The following is a 15,917-nucleotide window of genomic DNA, read 5'->3' on the forward strand; positions in this document are numbered from 1 at the left end:
GGGTTATACTACCACCTTTCCTTAGGATTGATGGAACCTAATGGCAATGAGCATGTGAAGACTCACAGTTCTGGTTGTTAACTTCTTGATAAAACCGATATATAGCAATGCTGGTGTCAACTTTGCCATGAACACTTCACTTTTTGACCATGGAACTTATCCTGTCATAGGTTAGATCTTTTTCATAGAAGGTGGTTAGAGAGCTTCCCCTTGAATATCCCTAGTAATTAATTTGCATTTTTAAAAGGCAACATTATCATTCTGCAGATCAGGAAGGCCCACCTTCAAAAATACCACCTCTGAGACTACCATATGCAGTCTGGCGTCTATAAATTTTTGCGACTAGTGCCTTCAAATTTTCTGAATTTGATAATAACCAACCTTCTTAGAAAAAAGGTTAACCACTTCCAGGAGCTTGACCGCACTTGCCTTCTACCTCTGGTAAGAACCTTGTTTTTTCTAACCATACCATTTCCCATAGAACCTAAGAATTCTTTTACTTTTTAATATGCTATAGATACTAAATATATATATTTTTAAAGATTTTAAACCCATGACCCTGGGATCCAGAGTCAGATGCTCTACCTACTGAGCCAACCACACACCCCTAGATGCTAAATATGACTCTTTTACTTCAAGCTCAAGCACTCCACAAATATGAAAAGCCTAACAGAATTTCATAGTGATGAAAACTAATTCCCATGGAGTTTTTTTCTTTCTTTCCAAAATGTCTTTTAACCTTTCTGAAACTCAATTTCTCCCATGAGAAAGAAGAGTGTAAAACAAGCAAATATTAAACCCTCCTATCTTCTGGGTACTTACTGATATACTAGGCATATTAGTGCCAAGTACGGTACCTAGTACTCTTCATACTGGATCCTCATATAGTTCTGTGAATTTAAGGTACATGAGCCCCATTTTATAAATGGGGAAAATGGCTCAGAGAGGATGTTCTTTGCCCAAGGCATGCGATTAGGGATGGAACTAGGATTCATATCTCTGTCTGGACACCAAAGACTGGCCTTAACATTATATGATTATAAGTCTCCGAATAGACATAGTATCACACGAGATAGCACAGAGCTCCACAACAGGGTCAGAATGGTTAAGAAAACATTTGTTCAACAATGAACACAATATAGAAATATCTTGAATGATAAACTATTACCATCTGAACAGCACTGATATACTGCTTCTGTTCCACGTAGATGTGTGCTAGGTTCAACCACACATCACTGATATCTGCTGTTGCTTCTCTTACTTGGGCAAATACATCACGAGCTTCACGAAAATATCCTTTGTGGGCCAAAACAGCTCCTAAAATTATAAAAAGGCTCACATTTAAGAATTTTCTAATTGGAGCCAGAAAAACAACTGAAGGTCCTGTTTTAAAACAACTACATTTATTACATTTAGGGAGAAATTATGATCTGTAAACATTCCTTTGAAAGCACTTATTTCACAGATCACTACAGATCCCCATGTCTTATAATCACCTATGCCATTAGCTGCATACAGATTCTTTGCATCATTTCTGAGTACTTGTTTATAGATGGCCAGAGCACGATCTTGATGACGCTTTTCCTACAAAAAGAAATAGACATTATAAAACAAAACTCAAACAGGAATCAAGTGTCAGTTTTGTTTTAAAGGGACGAAACAGGAAAAAAAAAATGAAGAGACAAAAAGAAATTACCTTTTCTCGATCTCGGGTGGGCTGATGCAAAGTCTGGAGCCAGACGTTGCCAAGGGCCAGCATAGAATAAGTATCACTCTGTGTAGATGGTTGTTTTAATATCCTCTCAAATTTCTTCTGTCCTGGACCCCATTCTTGTTTTGCTAAATGAAGATTACCAATCAAAGACCAAGCATCTGGATGGTCCTAAAACACACATGTGTAAAGAATCAAAATCTGTAATTTGAATTCAGAGACATCAATCACCTTTCCATGACAGCTGATTACTGAAGAGGTTCACAAGCTACATTTACAAAATTGAGAGTGGAGATGGACTAATGAATTGTAAAATCAATCTAGTGTGTAATTATCAGCATGAGAAATGCAACAGAATGGAATATAGGAAGGTCATCAGTGTACAGCATGTGGCAACAGCATAAAAAGATTTGCAAAAGTTACATTTTAGTTGTTTGTATGCACACGTGTGTACTAGGCTATGATGTAAAGGCTATTTCTGTGGGCTACAATCAAAAAGTTTAGATGACTTCTACTCTCTAGTATCTTTAGCAAGTAAAAATAAAACAGGGAGATGTCAAGATATTAGAAATATGATAGACATTAAAATGAAAAACAGATTTACTAGGGGAAAAAAGGTGAGAAAATTGTTTTTCAAACCTAGGAGTTAATACTACCAACCTGATTAATTTGAAGAGCTTCCTTAAACCAATCTGAAGCCTCATAAAAATTTCCTTTATCTCTAGCCATGGCTCCTAAGCGCAGATAGCCTGAAAATATACATTTAAAGTTTTTACATTTAAAATATTAGCTATTTTAAAGCCTCTGCCTTCAGCTCAGGTCATGATCTCAGGGTCCTGGGATAGAGCCCCATATTGGGCTCTCTGCTCAGCAGGGAGCCTGCTTTCCCCTCTCTCTCTGCCTGCTTCTCTGCCTACTTGTGATATCTCTCTCTGTCAAATAAATAAAATCTTAAAAAAATATTAGCTATAAAAGATCATTATTTTAAAGTCACACTTTTGAAATGATTGTATTTTGTTAATACATTCATACAATGAACAGAAATCCTACAGATAAAAAAATATTGAGCACCAATAAAACTAATTAATAATCTAACAAGTTAAGGAGCAACTCTGTGACCATCAAGTCTCACTGTTTGAAATCTCAGATTTATCTCTGCCACTCTATTTCTAATGCTAACACCCTACTCCAAGTCCTGACCTACACCAAAGTTATTTAAAAAGCTTGGAGCACTTTTTTTTCCAGTTAGTCTCTGATGCATGGCACTGTCACTTTTTCTTAAAAATCTGCTTGTCATATGGCAAAACAGCAAAAGCATGGACTACTAGGGATTACTAGTTAGAAAACGTGGGCTCTAACTGTGGGCTACCACTTAAAGAACAGTAAGAAAGTGTCACACAAATGTAAGTTGTTACTTTCTTCAGAAAATGTCAGTGTCCTCAGGCCAACTAGCAATGGTTTACTATTGCCTATCAAACCAATTCAAGTTCAGCCTGGCATTCAATTAAAATCTTATTTGTTTTAAATCACTTTTGCATCCATAACAGCATGATCATGGCCAAGTTAATAGCTCCTGATTTAACCAGAGTCAAAATATCATAGCTAGGTTCTTTTAAGGGAAGTACAGTATTACAAATTATTTTTAATTTAAAACTTTCCAAATTTTACAATGTCTAGTGTGTAAAAACTCAAGGTAGGATATTTTAATAATAATTATTTTGAAGTAAAATAGTGTTCATTCTTACTAGTACAAACATTGCAAAAATATTAATACGAAATCAGAGCAGGAGTATCATAAAGGTACATCCATCACCAAATAAGTCAAGGAGTTGTTCAAAGTGTAATAAAGGTAGTTGACCCACTAAGGATGGCCTACCCTATGAAATATATGGTTCCACTGGTTTTTAGTTATTTTAGTTTCTAGCATAAATTTAAGTGAAGCTTCATTGTTTTGTTTTATTTTTTTAAGGCCATAAATTTGCCTTGAAGGAAAAGGGGATGTTATAACCTTCACATTTTTTTACTATTGGTTCTGAGAAAGATTTTTTTTCAGGCTGAATTTTTGCTGCTGTTGTGGGAATTTTAATTTATAAAAACAGTTTACAGTTCTTTGGGTGCATGGGTGGCTCAACTGGTTAAGCATCTGCCTTCGGCTCAGGTCATGACCCCAGGGTCCTATGATTAAGCAAGCCCTAAGGAGGGAGCCTGTTTCTCCTTCTTCCCCTGTCTGCCACTCTCCCTGCTTGTACTCTCTGTCAAATGAATAAATTTAATCTTTAAAAAAAAAGAAGCAGAAGTTTATGATTCTTACAGTCCACATAATTAGGATGTTCCCGTAAGATGTTTTTATATAGTTTTTCTGCTTCATGGAATTCACACATTGCCTCATACAGCCTGGCTAAATTATATGATGTTGTAACAGAAATGGCATTATAATAATGTTCATCATGCTCAGCTTCTGCCTTTGCGCGATCCAATGAGGCCAAAAAATATTTCTATAAGAAAAGAAAATTACATGTTAAAAGACAGTTGATACATCTGAAAAGTGTGCATTCAACTTGACAGTATGTAAGAAGGGAGTTATTTCCAGTTTCCTACCTTTGCCTCCCCTAGATTTCCAAGTCTAAAATGGAGGGCACCCACATTATTCAGAATCTCTGGCGGCACATCAGCCTGCACTTTCTCCTGAAGGATCCGTGTAGCTGTTCCATAGGCTGAAAGGGCACCCTGTATTATCATGGTGGAGACAATAAGGTGTAAGTGAAAATGAAAGGGAGAAACACTACACCATGCTTTCAAAAAACACATTTGTAGGAGACGAAAAACACTGCTAAAATACCTGTATATCAGTCTGTTCTAAGATTTGTGCCAATTCAATCCAAGCTTCAACATCATCAGGATACTGTTCTGTGACCTTCTTCAAATGGCCCTGGGATAAAAGAGATCACTAAGCTGAAGTAGGATTAATTCAGCAACTATAGGCTGTCAAAGTAAAAAGTGGTAGCTACTCTACCTTGTTTAATACATCAACTGTTCATTATTTCAACTGGAACAAGCTTGGCTAACAAAACTGCTTCCATCATATCTCTACTAGCAATAACAAGAATGAGGCATGACAGTCTAGTGATAACTATGAGAAAATAGCTACAATTTTTTAAAAGTACCTTGGCAATATCTCGTTTTTCTTGATCTTCTGAGGCAGCATATAGCGAGCCAAGAATTTTCATAGTTTCATAATTATTAGGATAAGCTTTCAAAACTTTCTCAAAGCACTGAGATGCATTTTCTTTGTCACCTCGATAAATGTACATTTGTCCCAACCCAAAAAATGGCAGCACAAAAGAGGATGAAGCGAACTGTGTGGCTTGATAGTAGTACTGGAAAGCTTGGTCATAATCTTCCTAAAAAATAAAAATTAAACAAGACCAACAGTATGTACAGAAGTTTATCTTCTTTTCCATGTAGAAAAGTTTTTAAAAGACTTGAAACACTATGAAATAACAGAATTAGATATTTAAAGAAGGTTTAAAATGATCTTACCTGAACGTGGAATGATCTAGCCAGCTGATAACAACTTTCTGCTTGCATAGCCTCCACTTCTGTATTATGGAATGCATGGAGAGCCAAGTGTTGGACTTTGCTATAATCCTGAACAATGAGATCCAGAAATCAACTGAGTCAATTCAAACAACTCTAACAATCTCAAACATAAGGCTTCCTCAAATTTCACTTTTAAAATGTGTTCACTGATTTACCAGTAACGGTGCCGTATCCAGAATTACAAATCATTTTTCTCATTCTCCTTGCAGATAAATTCACTTACCTAGAACTTAACATCTATCCATCACATCCATTACTTTATTTATTTATTTATTTATTTATTTTTTTTTTTAAAGATTTTATTTATTTGACAGAGAGAGAGTAGGCAGAGAGGCCAGCAGAGAGAGGAGGAAGCAGAGAGCCCGATGCGGGGCTCGATCCCAGGACCCTGGGATCATGATTGGAGCTGAAGGCAGAGGCTTCAACCCACTGAGCCACCCAGGCACCCCCATTACTTTATTTAATCCCGCAACAATCCTTTGAGGTATCAGCCCTATTTCTGTGATGAGAAAACCTAAGAGAGGTTAAGTCTCTTATTACTAGTAAAGGAAGCAGTTACAATTCATTGAGAACTATTATACACTAAGCACTGAGGTAGGTATGATACTTAAAATTCATCTAGCCTCAGTCAAAAACCCTGCAAAGAGTATCATTATTACCATTTTATTGATGGGGAAATGGAGGCTTAAAGAAATAAAGTGTGTTGCCTAAGGTGGAAAAGCTAGAATCTGGATATTTTTCAGACTCCAAGGAAATGTTCTAACACACAAGGGTAGCAAGCTTAAGTGACTGGATTTGAATTCAGCTGTCTTCGAATGCCTGGGTCATGACTTTCCCATTAGACCTGACTTAATTTGAATTATAGAGCTAATCTCCTAACAGTCTCGAAGTCAGAGTTCATTACATCAGGGGGTAGGAAACATCTTTCTTGTTTTAATAAGGATATGTTTTATCCCTATGAGAAAATAGCTAGTAATCTGGTCTGGAAAGCCTTTGTTAGGTCAATAGTCAGTTTCAACTTTTTTTAAAAAATATTTTTAAAATAATTTTTTAAATATTAGGAATAATAATGTGTTGTTATTTTTAACAGTAACTGTTTTCCATTACTTAAGTATTTAATATGCACAAGACATTTAATCCTAACTGCCACTCCTCAAATCCTGTAAAATAGGTTTTATTACTGTTTTACAAGTAAGTAAATTAAAATTTAGGGGAATTATTTGCCCAAAGCCATAAAACAATAAAATGGTGGTACCTGAATTTGAACCAAGTGATTCAAACTCTACACCTGGAATTATGTTGCAAAGCCTTTTAGCTAAATTTATATATTGCTTCCTGGGACGAGGGTAAAGGTCAAATGTTGGGTTTGGAATATAATTTTTCTATTTTTATTATTCTTTGACTCATGATACATCTTTTAGGGAATAAAATGATTCCATTTTGAAATTTAACATAAAATGTATTAGAGATTACATTCCATTTTAAAATCCTTATTCACATCACTTTGGTTCCCCCTCATGCCCCAATTTTTGTCCCCAGTTCCCTCTATATTCTAGCTTCTTCTCTTTCTGGTCAAAAAACCAAGCTCAATTCTCAGTTCTTTCTGGAATTCTGCGTTACTTGCTCCAGAAGTCACCACAGCTCCCATCTCTAATCCCACTTCACTACTTACTGAAGTGTCTGGGATGTTAGTAATACCTTTTCTTCTCAGCTAAATGATTCTTCTATAGGGGAGACAATGTAGTGTGGTGGGCAGTTAATTAAAATACTACATCTCAACTATACTACCTGCTAACTGAATGAATTTTGGCAAGTGACGTTACTTAACTTTGCTGAATCTCCATTTTCTTATCCATAGAAAGGGAAATAGAAATAAGCTGCCTACCTCCTTAGGGCTGCCCTAATGACAGATGAAGAAAACATATGTAAGCATGCTCTAAACCTTTAGGACATATATTCAGTGCAAGGTGACTTCATGGTGCTGATCACATAACAGGTATTCAGTAACACTCTAACAGATTGACTTGATTTACATACTTCATGTACACAATCTAAAAGGTTTTGAACATGTTAAAAAGTAAGGCTTTGGGTGCCTGGGTGGCTCAGTTGGTTAAGCATTTGCCCTTGGCTCAGGTCATGATCCTGGAGTCCCAAGATGGAGTCCCACATCAGGCTTCCCGCTCATCGGAAAGTCTGCTTCTTCCTCTGACCCTTCCCCCTCTTGTGCTTTCTCTCTCATGTTCTCTCTCTCAAATAAATGAATAAAATCTTAAAAAAAAAAAAAAAAAGGCAAGACTTTATCTTCAGCAGTGGAAGGGAGGCTAGCACTGAAAATTAAAAACTAAGGGCACTTGGGTGGCTCAGTTGTTAAGTGCCTTCAGCTCAGGTCATGGGGATAATATTAACTACCTCTGACTATTATCTGACTCTTTTACAAATTCATGGAATGCGTTTTTTTCAAGTTTTCTTTATTTAAGTAATCTCTACATCTCACGTGGGGCTCAAACTCATGACCCTGAGATCAAGAGTCACATGCTCTTCTGAAGGATCCAGCCAGGTGCCCCCATGGGATTCATTTTTAATAATACTTGGTATTTCATAAGTATTGACTGCATATTAATAGCAATAATAACAGTGAAATGCTAACATTAGTAAGGACTGACATAGTTCTGTAACTTTTACCTAAATTGCTATTAAATTAAAGTTCCTGGTACAATTTAGTACCTGGTTTCCATATGGCAAGTAAAACTTTCATACTTACTATATAAAAACTTTGCCAATGCAATCTTGGATTTAGTATTCAAGAAATCTAAAATACCACTGCTTCTACAGAATTAGTGGCAACTTTAAAAATTACATCTTGATCAATATGCAAAAATAAACAAAATAAACAAAAACTTCAATGACTTCTCGGCTGCCTACATAAGTAGGTCCAAACTCCTTATATCACACAAGTACCTCACTATCTGGACCCAATGCATTGTCCAGCATAAGCCGTGCTTTTACTACACACTATTTCCACATCTGTGTCTTTGCCCTTTCAACTACCCAAAGACCTCCTCCTAAAAACCTAGTTCAAGAGCTTTTCCTTCTTGGTGAAAACCCTTCTTAACCACTTGATCACTTCCTCTTTCATTTCGCTACCACAGCAAGATAGAGACCTTTATTTCTATATTTACATTTGTTTACATGTCTGTGTTTTCTACGAAACTGAACTGAGTACAGAAACCACACTTTATTGATCTCCACATCTCTACTGAAGTATTGGGTACAGAGTATAAAGGGTCAATAAATATTAAATGAGTGAATGAATAAACATACCTACCCCCAATTAACTAATACAAATTTTAATTTGAAAAAAACTCTACATATTCAATGTTTTTCCAAGTTAAAAAAATAAAGTATCAACGGCAGAACAGAAAAACAAATCAGGATTTAAAAGCAAACAACTTTAATAAATTGACTTCTCTTACCTTTTTGAAGAAAAAGTGATTTGCCAAGTGGTTCAATACCATGGGATTGCTAGGATCAATAGTATAGGCTCTGGAAAGAAGCTGGACACCATTTTTGATGGAATCAGCCTAAAAGAAAAACAACAACAACAGGGTCATTACTTAGTTAGCATTTTTCCAAAGTTTTCTTCATAGTGTGAAGAAATAAGGTTATATAAATCTAAGTTCAGACACCAACATATAGCTCTTGTTTCAGTTAACCTTCAGCAGGGATAAAAAAAAAATTCAAATAGTGAATTAAACTGTTAGAACTTCCCTCACAAATAGCCACATTTGCTACTTTTATAGATCCTGGCTGTCTTCTTGATGCGGCAGATGTCTGTGGATTACCCAACAGCCAGTTTACCCCCTTACTCTGTTAATAGAGTCCCGACCGGACTTCGCAGCCTATGATCTTTTAATTTCAGGAGGGAAAGTTCCCTCTTCCTCTTTTCAAGCCCCAGGGGATGAATGATGATTGATCTAAACCAGTCAAGATAATCTATCCCTTTCTCTCGGGATCAGTCTAAGGCAGTGGTTCTAAATTGTGGGTGATGTCATTTTTCATCACCACAACAGGGAGGACATTAGCTGGCAGAGGTCAGGGATGCTGCTAAACATCCTACCAATGGGTAGGATAATTTCCCACAGCAAAAAATTATCCAGCTCCGTAAGTCAACAGAGCTAAGGCTGAGAAACTCTGATATCCCTGTCTAGACAATTATACACAAGAGAAAGCATGATGGGGATAGAACTGCTCTAAGAGAAATCTGTTTATCCTTTCCCTTTCCTCCTTCTACATAAGGTTGATGAAATAATGAGAGCTTGGAGATACAGCCGCTATCCCATAACTATGAGGTGACAGACACAAGGAGGAAAATCTACATATTAGGAAGGACAGAAAGATGTAAAATTCTGGGTTTGAGGATACTGAGGTGCCAAATCCAAGACCTTAGATGACTGGTTTAGTAGATAATAAAAACCCTCATGTTTAAGTCACAGCAGTAGGCTTTTTGTTACTTGCAATGGAACTGACGTACATCTTGCAGCTCCTTACCTGAAATTCTGAAATCCAAAAACTTCTTAAAAAACATGTTGTTTGGTAATCTTAGAACAAGCTTACATAGGGGCAAAACTTTACCTGAATTGTGAGGTTATCCTACTAGTGTGAACAGTCACTCATTATTACAGAGAAATGTAAGTTTGCATTTGGGGTGGTGTCCTAATACCTGGGTGTTAATATATCATGCAGTGCAGGCATCATATTGCATTTTTTAAAAGACTTTATTTATTTATTTGATAGACAGAGATCACAAGTAGGCAAAAAGGGAAGCGGGGGCGGGGTGGGGGGGAAGAGCAGGCTCCTTGCTGAGCAGAGAGCCTGAGGCAGGGCTCGATCCCAGGACCCTGAGACCATGACCTGAGCCGAAGGCAGAGGCTTTAACCCAGAGCCACCCAGGCACCCCTCATATTACATTTCTATTCTCTGCAGTCTTGACCTCTAAAACACTCTGGTCTCAAGAGTTTAGATAAGGAATAGTGAGCCTGACAGATCAGTCACGAAAGCCTTTTTTTCATTCACATACCTCTTTATTGTTGAGTTCTAGTACAGCCAGTCCAACCAATGCTCCCACACATTTGGAATTGAGTTCAAGGGCTCTGCTGAATGCCAGACGAGCTTTCTCCAGTTTGTTAAGTTTCACAAAGCAATGGCCCATTCCTAAACGAACTTCCGCTAAAAAAAATAGTCTATCTGTCAAACTAGGGCAATTTTAGGGTTTAATTAAACAAAATGCTTTAACATTCTCTATGAGTTGCAAAATCTCAAAATTAACCTCAGTATTACTACACTATAAAATCTTTTGGTGTATCACAAATTTGGTTTCAGTGGATAGTATACCATACTGTCCATCCCCTTTCTCGCCATAAACAGAATACCTACAATACTGGTATTTTTTTTGCACTCCTGGCTATACTGTACCTTCAGTATCTAATTTTCAAAGAGTAATTTAAAAAAAATTATTTCTTTTTTTATTTGACAGACAGAGATCACAAGTAGGCAGAGAGGCAGGCAGAGAGAAAGAGAAGGAAGCAGGCTCCCCACTGAGCAGAGAGCCTGATGCGGGGCTTGATCCCAGGACCCTGGAATCATGACCTACGCTGAAGGCAGAGGCTTTAACCCACTGAGCCACCCAGGTGCCCCTCAAAGAGCAATTTTTAAAGACAGCAAAAAGTTTCACGAAGGCCTTCAATACTGTGACTGACTACACGTACAACCTGTCATTCCCTTCATATAATAGCTATGCTTATTATACATGCTATCCAACTTCAAGGCCATGCCAAAACTCCACCATGTTCCCATGAACGGCCAACCTCCCCGCTGGACACTGGATTTTACCCCTTCTCATCTATTTAAGGACACTGCTCCAGCAACTCTCACCTATTTTTCCTGCATTATCAAATTTTCTCTATGTATACATCATTCTCATCCACATACATTCTCCCATCTAAAAAAAAATCCTCTCCATTCCATTTTCCTCTCCAATTGTCAACCCACTCCTATTCTTCCCTTGATAGCAAAACTCCTCGAAAGATCTATCTATAGTTGCTGCCTAACTTTCCTCTTCCATTTTCTCTTAAGTGTATCCACCAAGCATCTCACCCCCATCATTCCAATAAAACTGCTTTTGTCAAGGTCACTAATGATTACTATACTGCTGAATTCAATGATCAGTTCTGGGTTCCTATTTTACGACCTAACAATAGAATGTGACAGTGTCTGACCTTGTCCTAGAAACATTTTTATATTTTACTTCAAGGACATTGCCTTTACTCTCTTTTCCTCTTACTTCTCAGGTTCCTTTGTTGGTTCTTCTTCATTTCCCTAACCTCTACAATGTCACAGTGCCCTAGAAGACAATCCCTGAACCTCTTTTCTATCTCTACTCACTCACCTGGTCACCTCATAGTCTCATGGCTTTATATACCATCTATATGTTGATGACTTCCAAATTAATTACTTCAGCTCAGACCTCTTTCCTGAACAACAGCTCTCCTGACCTCTCCACTTGTAGGTCTAAAAAGTATTTTAAAATTTTCATGTCTAAAACTAATTCATCTTGGAACTATATTTTCCAAATGTGCTAAAATGTAGCTCTACTCTTACAAGAAGTTACTTTTGATTTCTCCTTTGTCTCATACATCACATCTACACCATCAGTTCTTCCTTCAAAATATACATAGATTCCGATCACTTGTACCTCTACTATTACCATCCTAATGCAAGCCACAATCTTCTCTGACCTACATGACTGCAACAGGCTTCTACACGGTCTCCCAATTTCTATACTTGCACCCCACCCACTCTAGTCTCAACCCAGAGGCCCAAATGATCCTTTTAAATATAAGTCAGATCATTACTAACTCCTTTGCCCAAAGCCCTCAAATAGCTTCCTATGTCTATTAGAGTAAACACCCAAGTCTTTTTAATAATCTATGATGCCTGATTGGTCCCTGATGCATGATTGGTCCCTGGTTCTATCTTTGACCCAGTTCTTACTACTTTTCCTCCCCACCTTCTCTCTCCACTCCAGATACACTAGCTTCCTCATTATTCTTTAAACTTGCTAGACCCACTCCTTCCTCAGGACCTTTGTACCTCCTATTCCCTCTCTCTGGGAATAATCTTTTCCCATATATTTACGTCTATTATTTTAAGGTCTTTACTTAATTGTTACTATTTTCCGCGTCAACATTTCTTTTTTCTTCTTTTTTTGGAGGGGAGGAGGAGCAGAAGAGGAGAGAGAGAATCTTTTTTAAAATACTTTATTTATTTATTGAAAGAGGGACAGAGCATGAGCAGGGGGAGGAGCAGGGGGAAGAGGGTGAAGCAGGCTCCCCACTGAGTACAGAGCCCAATGCAGGGCTTGATGTCAGGACCCTGAGCTGAAATCAAGAGTCAGATGCTTAAACGACTGAGCCACCCAGACTCCCTAAGAGAATCTTAAGCTGGTTCTTTGCCCATCACAGAGCCCAACGCAGGACTTGACCTCACAACCCTGAGATCATGACCCAAGCCAAAATCAAGAGTCGAATGCTTAACCAACTAAGCCACCCAGGTGCTCCCTGGTCAACCTTTCTAAGTAATCTCCCAATTCTTCTCATACACCTTTACTGCTTTACGTTCTTTTTGCTGATATCTTACACAGTATATATTTTACTCATTTTCTCTTCCCCACTGCGAAATGAATTCCATGAGGGAAGGGATTTTTTCTTTTTTAAGATTTGTTTATTCATTCCAGAGAAAGAGAGCAAGCAGGGGAAGGGATAGAGGAAGAGAGAGAGAATCTCCATCAGACTCCCTGCTGAGCATGGAGCCCGACATGGGGCTCAATTCCATGACCCCAAGATCATGACCTAAGCCAAAACCAAGAGTCTGACGCTCAATCCGCTGAACCACCCAGGCACGCCAAGGCAGAGATTTTTGTCTTTTGGGTTTACTGCTGCATTCCTTCAGTCTCGAACAATGTCTGGCACATAGTTGATTCTCAACAAGATTTGCTAAATGACTGAGATTTTCAATAGAAAAATAGAAATAAAGCAAATAGAAGAAATAGAATAGTATAGCAAATAAAGAAATAGAAAAATAGTATAAAGCAAAAAGATTATAATATGGTCTAAAAGGGATGCCCGGGTGCCTCAGTTGGTTAAGCTTCTGAATCTTGGTTTCAGCTCAGGTCACAATCTCATGGGTCATGAGACTGAGCCCTGCATCAGGCTCTATGCTCAGCAGGGAGTCTGCTTAAAGATTCTCTCCCTCTGTCTCCCACCCCCACTCATGCATGATTGCTCGCTCTATCTCCCTCTCTAAATAAATCTTAAAAAAAATAAGATCTGCTATTCAGCTTTTGGATCAAACATAATATATATTTTTTAATTTCAATTCTGTCATTTCAACAACCTATAGCAGCTTTTCACAATAACTTCATAGTCAACTGCCAAATCCTTAATATTTCAGTTGGGTCATAAGCAGCTTAGACTTCAGAAAAAGTTTTTCTCCTACCTGGACATCCTGGGTTGGTACGCAATGCTTTCTTATAGTAAGCAAGAGCTCCTCTGTAATCCTTCTTGTTGAATGAAATGCAAGCTTTACCTATTGTAATTTTTAAAAATAAACATTCACTGACTAAAGAATACAAGTCTCATATGTTCTATATGAACTCACTTAAATCAAACACATCTCTGAATAAGAAATACTTGAAAACAGTGAAAATGATTTCATATTTAAACTTGTTTTCCATAAAGATATATTAATTTCACCTATAAATAAATAGTCCTGTTAAATAGTATAAAATAATTAAAATAGCTTATAGCTGTCCAAATAGACATTGCTTATTGACTCTTCAGAAGTGGATAACAAATTATTAACTGGTGTGTGTGTGTGTGTGTGTATTTTAATATTTTGAAGTGACTTTAATGGTAAAGGGAATTCTTTTTTTTAATTTAAATTCAATTAATTAACATATAATGTCTTATTTGTTTCAGGGGTACAGGTCTATGATTGGAACTTCAAACGAAACAATGATCTATTGCAGATAGTTTCATTTTTATAAAGTAAAGCGCTTCTACATTGCTGTCCAGCCCAGTCAATGAAATATACTACAGGCATATGATGGAAGATACAGTTTCCTAAGATAGTTGCCAAAAATGACTTACCAAGAAGGGCTGGAATATTATTTGGAGACTGGTTAAGTACAAAATGAAACTGTGCATCAGCCTGATCCATTTTGTCCCCTTCAAGTAGGCAGAAGCAGGCTCTTCCCAACAAATGATTCTGAAAAAGTGATATATCATCTTAGACGACTTTACCAAGGAACAACCACAATTTAACATAAATGTGTAACACTAAAATGAAAACCATATAGGAAGGAGGTAGAGTATCACACAAATACCTCTATCAGCTATAATGTGTTACAACTATAAGCTATAATGTGTTACAACTATAATGTGTAAACTACCAATGGGCGATTCTTAATTACAAATCAAGAAATTATCCAGAAATCCAAGTCTTCTGTGCCAGGAACAATGACAGAAAGAAAAGCTCATTCTTCCACAATAGTGAGAATATGGAAAGAGCCCAGATGTCCATTGACAGATGAATGGATAAAGATGTGGTGTGTGTATACACACACACACACACACACACACACACACAGGAATATTACTCAGCCACCAAAAAGAATGAAATTTTGCCATCGGCCACAACATGGATGGAACTGGAGGGTATCATGGTAAGCGAAATGAGGAAGACAAACACCATACGATTTTACTCATATGTGGAATTTAAGAAACAAAACAGATGAACATAGGGGAAGGGAAGGAAAAATAAAATAAGATAAAAACAGAAAGGGAGGCAAATCATAGAGACTCTTAAAGGTGGGTGGGGGAAATGGGGTAATTGGGTGATGGGCATTAACGGCATTACATCACTTGAAGTAATGAGCACTGGGTGTTATATGCGACTGATGAAACACTAAATTCTACCTCTGAAACTAATAATAGAGTATATGTTAATTAAATTGAATTTAAATGAAAAAAAATTTTAAATATGCTTGAAATCCACCTGGAGATGATGGAATTACAGACTCAACCTGTGAATAAGTTTTATTTATTTATTTATTTACTTATTTATTTAAAGATTAAGAGTATTTATTCTTTTGAGAGAGACAGTAAAAGCACAGAGGGAGAGTAGGAGGGAGAAGCAGACTCCCCATCGAGCAGAGAGTCCGACATGGGTCTCAATCCCAAGACCCTGAGATCAAGATCCAAGTCAAAGGCAGACAGATGCCTAACAGACTGAGTCACCCAGGTGCCCCATGGATAAGTTTTACACATGCTAAATTTGCCTACATTATATCAACAGTACAACAACCAAAGAAATTCCAATTTTAACAGGGAATTCTTCTTCTTCTGATACTTTTATAATCAACCATGTTATTTTAAGAAAAGTTCTTTCCAAAAAAAAAAAACAAAAAACTCTTGCCTATCACACATACATTTTATTCTCATGTGGTATTTTTCCCTCTTTCATAAATTCAGAGAAATGTGACTTATTT

The 15,917-nt window shown here is 37.2% G+C and overlaps 1 protein-coding gene across 1 annotated transcript in view; it reads right to left on the reverse strand.

Moving 5' to 3' along the window:
* The window catches only part of CTR9 (CTR9 homolog, Paf1/RNA polymerase II complex component), a 34,923-nt gene that overhangs the window by 15,196 nt on the left and 3,810 nt on the right, over nucleotides 1-15,917 (reverse strand). Inside the window, exons 4-16 of the mRNA XM_080817804.1 lie at nucleotides 14,518-14,635; nucleotides 13,865-13,954; nucleotides 10,389-10,537; nucleotides 8,785-8,892; nucleotides 5,252-5,359; nucleotides 4,876-5,112; nucleotides 4,551-4,640; nucleotides 4,310-4,438; nucleotides 4,023-4,206; nucleotides 2,372-2,460; nucleotides 1,697-1,882; nucleotides 1,497-1,584; nucleotides 1,169-1,317 (exon numbers count right to left, since the gene is read on the reverse strand). Of these exons, the coding sequence (XP_080673930.1) occupies nucleotides 1,169-1,317; nucleotides 1,497-1,584; nucleotides 1,697-1,882; nucleotides 2,372-2,460; nucleotides 4,023-4,206; nucleotides 4,310-4,438; nucleotides 4,551-4,640; nucleotides 4,876-5,112; nucleotides 5,252-5,359; nucleotides 8,785-8,892; nucleotides 10,389-10,537; nucleotides 13,865-13,954; nucleotides 14,518-14,635 (1,725 nt within the window). The remainder of the gene's footprint in view (nucleotides 1-1,168; nucleotides 1,318-1,496; nucleotides 1,585-1,696; nucleotides 1,883-2,371; nucleotides 2,461-4,022; nucleotides 4,207-4,309; nucleotides 4,439-4,550; nucleotides 4,641-4,875; nucleotides 5,113-5,251; nucleotides 5,360-8,784; nucleotides 8,893-10,388; nucleotides 10,538-13,864; nucleotides 13,955-14,517; nucleotides 14,636-15,917) is intronic.

Source organism: Martes martes (assembly GCF_963455335.1).
Source record: "Martes martes genome assembly, chromosome: 10".
NCBI classification, from domain to species: domain Eukaryota; kingdom Metazoa; phylum Chordata; class Mammalia; order Carnivora; family Mustelidae; genus Martes; species Martes martes.